This window comes from Beta vulgaris, chromosome 2 (genome assembly GCF_026745355.1).
Source record: "Beta vulgaris subsp. vulgaris cultivar EL10 chromosome 2, EL10.2, whole genome shotgun sequence".
NCBI classification, from domain to species: domain Eukaryota; kingdom Viridiplantae; phylum Streptophyta; class Magnoliopsida; order Caryophyllales; family Amaranthaceae; genus Beta; species Beta vulgaris.
In genome coordinates this window covers 20,927,392-20,931,411 of record NC_079203.1, presented here as the reverse complement: position 1 = coordinate 20,931,411, position 4,020 = coordinate 20,927,392, and the positions used below count along the sequence as shown (strand labels likewise).

Genomic DNA, 4,020 nt, shown 5'->3' with positions numbered 1-4,020 from the left:
TCAGACAAAATGATAATGTCCCTCCGCATGTTTTGTCCTTGCGTGAAAAACAGGTTTCTCTGCTAAACGTATTTCAGACTGATTATCACAGGCTAATTTGATTCCCCGATCAATTGGTTGATGCAGATCCTTGAGTAATTGCGTCAACCACACACATTCTTTTGTAGCCATAGTTGTCGCTTTGTATTCTGCTTCCGTACTTGATAGTGACACTGTTGGTTGTCTCTTGCTGCACCAAGAGATTGCTCCAGAACCCAGATTAAACACATACCTAGTAATCAACCGACGTGTGTCGAGATCACCAGCATAGTCAGCATCATGGTATCCGACAACTTCAAACTGTTCATCATTGGGGTACAGGATTCCATAGTCAATAGTCCCTTTCACGTACCTCAATATCCGTTGTACCGCCTCCAGGTGATGTTTCACCGGTTTTTGCATAAACTGACTAATAACTCTCACTGCATATGCAATATCTGGTGTGGTTAACGTGAAATAGATAAGACTTCCCACCAATTGTCAGTACATGGTCACATCTTCTAGATCTTTGCCTTCGACTGAACATAACCTTGCATTAACCTCCATTGGAGTTGACATAGACTTGCAATTAACCATCCCATATTTTTCTAGAAGATCACATGCATATTTCTGTTGCCATAGAAATATCTCATTCTTATTCTGCTCCACTTCAAGACCAATAAAATGTTTTGATTCTCCAAGCTCCTTCATTTGGAATCGTACTGAAAGATTAGCTCTTGTTTGTTGAATCCTCTCTTCAAAATCTCCTGTGATGATAAGATCATACGCATATACAAGAACTATTGCCAACTTTCCATCTTGACTTTCACAAATAAGCTCGAATCAGCTAGTGTTACAGTACTATGTAGCAGAAACTCTGCTATCTTTCCATACCAGGCGCCCGGTGCTTGCTTCAAACCATAGAGCGCCTTTTCCAACTTGCATACATGGTGTGGATAAGAATGACTCTCAAACCCCTTAGGTTGAGCCATGTAGAAATGCATTTTTGACATCCATCTGCCAGAGCTTCCAAAAACTATTAGCTGCAAGTACTAGTAAAACACGAACTGTAGTAATCTTTTCAACTGGACTAAATGTTTCATCGTAGTCTAGCCATATTGTTGAGAAAAACCTCCAGCAACTAGTCGTGCCTTCTACCTTTCAATGGTACCATCAGGTCTAGCCTTCACTTTGTATACCCATTTGTAATAAGAAATTAAATGTTTGAACTTTTTTAGGCTTTGGCACTAACTCCTAAGTCTTGTTCTGGTGCAGAGCTTGAATTTCTTCTTCAATGGCTTTTCTCCAATCTTTGCTTCGAGCTGCCTCATCATAGCTACTTGGCTCTTTTTCATTGTCGACCATTGCAGCATTTGCATATCTTAGATTTGGCTTTCTCTGCCTTGTGGACCTGCGTAGTGCTGGTGAGGTTCTTCTTCTTCAAAATCTTCAGTTTGACTTGGCCTTTCTTCTTCAGTAATGTGCTCATGTTTGCCATGAACTTTTCTGTCTTTTGTTGGTGTAGGTTGAGATATCTCCATCTCAAGACTACCACCATCTTGACTAGACTGACCTTCGTCTTTCTCGTCCATATTTTTTTGAAGCTTTTCTTTGATCCCCTTCGAGTCTGGCAATAATACAGCTTGTGATGACCACCAAGATGATGCTTCATCAAACACCACATTTCGTGACACGTGACATTTATCTATTGTTAGATCACAACACCTCCAACATTAGATGTCTGCAAAATAGAATCAAAAGATGTGAACAAATGATAATTTTATTAATATAAATTTGAGTACAATCTCTAATATAAATATCCACTGATTTGATCTCCAGAGATGATTTGAGTTTCTTGAATGAGGGCCTCCGGGCTTGATCTCCTCCAAGTATGTTTTCTAGAATAGAACGGCTTTGATGCTTGTTGTTCTTCTTCTAGGTTGGATGATTTGATCTAGATGTGTAACTGGGAGAGTTTCTGAACTCTGGAGCTTCTTTCTCTCTCTCTCTTTTTAGTCTTCTCTTTTCCTCCCTGACAAATGAGGAGGAAAGCTCTATTTATAGAGTTAACCCTAGGGTTTCCACTTGTCATACCTCTTGGACCTCATAGACATAACTCTATTAAGAGTCTAACTTTTATTTAATGAGTCCAAGACCCAATAATAAATGATTAAATTAAAATAAGCCAAGTTTAATAGTGAGCCCATATTAATTAATTTAGATGATCATTTATTAACAAAAGTCAACATTTGACTTTAATGTGTAACGTGACATATAATAAAAATTTTATGCCTGCAAATTGACCCCTCGAGACTGTATCACATACACGATTATAATAATATCTTGATACAACCACATAACTTTTATCATGGCAAGCCCACCAAATATGTCTGGAATTATTTTTTTTAACATACTTTATCCCTGATGATAATAGTATCTTGATACAACCACATAACTTTTATCATGGCAAGCCCACCAAATATTCTCCCTGCCTCATGCTTCTTGTAGTAGTCTTACTACACATCCATAACTAATTAAAGCCCACTAAATTTCTTTTAGCCCATTTTCCTTTTAGCTCGGCACTTCATGCCATTGTAATGTAGTCCATGATCTTCATGCTAACCTCTTTATTATTATTATTATTATTATTATTATTATTATTATTATTAGAGTTTTTTTGTCGGAAACAACATTTTAAAAGTGTCGTTTTGTGAGAAACAACCTTATATATATATATATATATATATTTTTGTGATAAACAACCTTTAAATGCGATTTTCTTGTCAGATCAGACCCTTTGACCATTTTCCGGCATTGACTTGATTTTTCTGGCGAAGACTTGATTTTCCGACGAAGACTTTTTTTTTACCCCCTTCCCTCTCTTTTTCCCTCCAATTTCTTATTTCAAACCATTTTCTCTCCTCTCTTTCACTTCCTTCCCTGACCCTCATTCTCTTACGCAGCATCTCTCTCCTCCACCCTCGCTGAACGCTACCACTGAACAAGGCCAATGAACACCGCTGTTATGTAGTGTAAAACTAGCAAACTTATATCACACTCCCAAAGATGGGTTCTTAAAACTGGAGACTTGTGCAACAATGATTGGTTCAAATCCCGAAGCAAACTCTTGACCAGCAACCTGCAAAAAAGGGACCCACCCTGGAGGTTTGGGTGGTATTTCCCCCTCCGATGCTTAAGTCAGATGTCAGGGATGTAAAAGAACTTTTAGAGAGAGAAAGTAGAGAGAGAGAGAGAAGAATTTAGGACAGAGTAACAGTACTATGCTCTGAAAAACGTACCTTTCACCCTGAAATCAAGGACTATTTATACTGTTTGAAATGACTGCTGTGCTTTGATGTCACCCTAATTTGGGAGCATCTGATTGGCTAATCAAAGTAGTGGGACACGTGGCAGTAATTAATTGGTCAGCACACCTCACTTTCATAAAAAGGTGTAAACCATTTTTACTGGACCTAAGTACAATTCTTGGGGCCAGGAGAGGGGCCTCTAGTACACTTTCTTCAGGGAAATGTACTTTTAGGCCTGCCACTTCCAGACCCTTTGTACTTTTACTCCCCTGCATGTATGCCACATGTAGGGCTCGGATGGGGCCACGTGTCAGCACAATAGCCGTTGATTTTTTAGGCTACAACAACCGCCACTGCTGCTCATCCTCTTTCCTTCTTTCCCAAATTTGTCGCCTCTGTTTTCTGTCTCTATTGTTACTGTTAATGGCAACAAGCATAGGAGGGGGAGGGTTTCTTAGGTTAACAACATTGGAGGGCCATGGTTTCTTACTGGTCAATGGCAACAAGCTGATTTTTTTGTGCAACCATGGTGAAATGAGAGAAAAGAAATGAAATGACAAGTTCACAAGAGATTCAAATGGGGGCTAACATTTGAAAGAGAAGAAAGAGAGAATGGTTTCTTTAGGTTTGAAATAGGGGGCTCTGCCCTAGGCTTCCGGCCAGTGCCGATGTGGTGGCTTCTTGTGCGAAGGAG

At 39.3% G+C, this 4,020-nt stretch overlaps 1 protein-coding gene across 1 annotated transcript; it reads right to left on the bottom strand.

Annotated features, from left to right (window-relative positions):
• LOC109134417 (uncharacterized mitochondrial protein AtMg00810-like) lies at positions 1-1,610 on the bottom strand. The gene is made up of 3 exons (XM_019248159.1): positions 1,430-1,610; positions 552-785; positions 1-461 (listed from the first exon to the last, which is right to left on the bottom strand). Exons 1-3 carry the CDS (start codon positions 1,608-1,610, stop codon positions 1-3), a joined length of 876 nt encoding a protein of 291 aa, XP_019103704.1.
• Between the last annotated feature and the right edge of the window lie 2,410 nt (positions 1,611-4,020).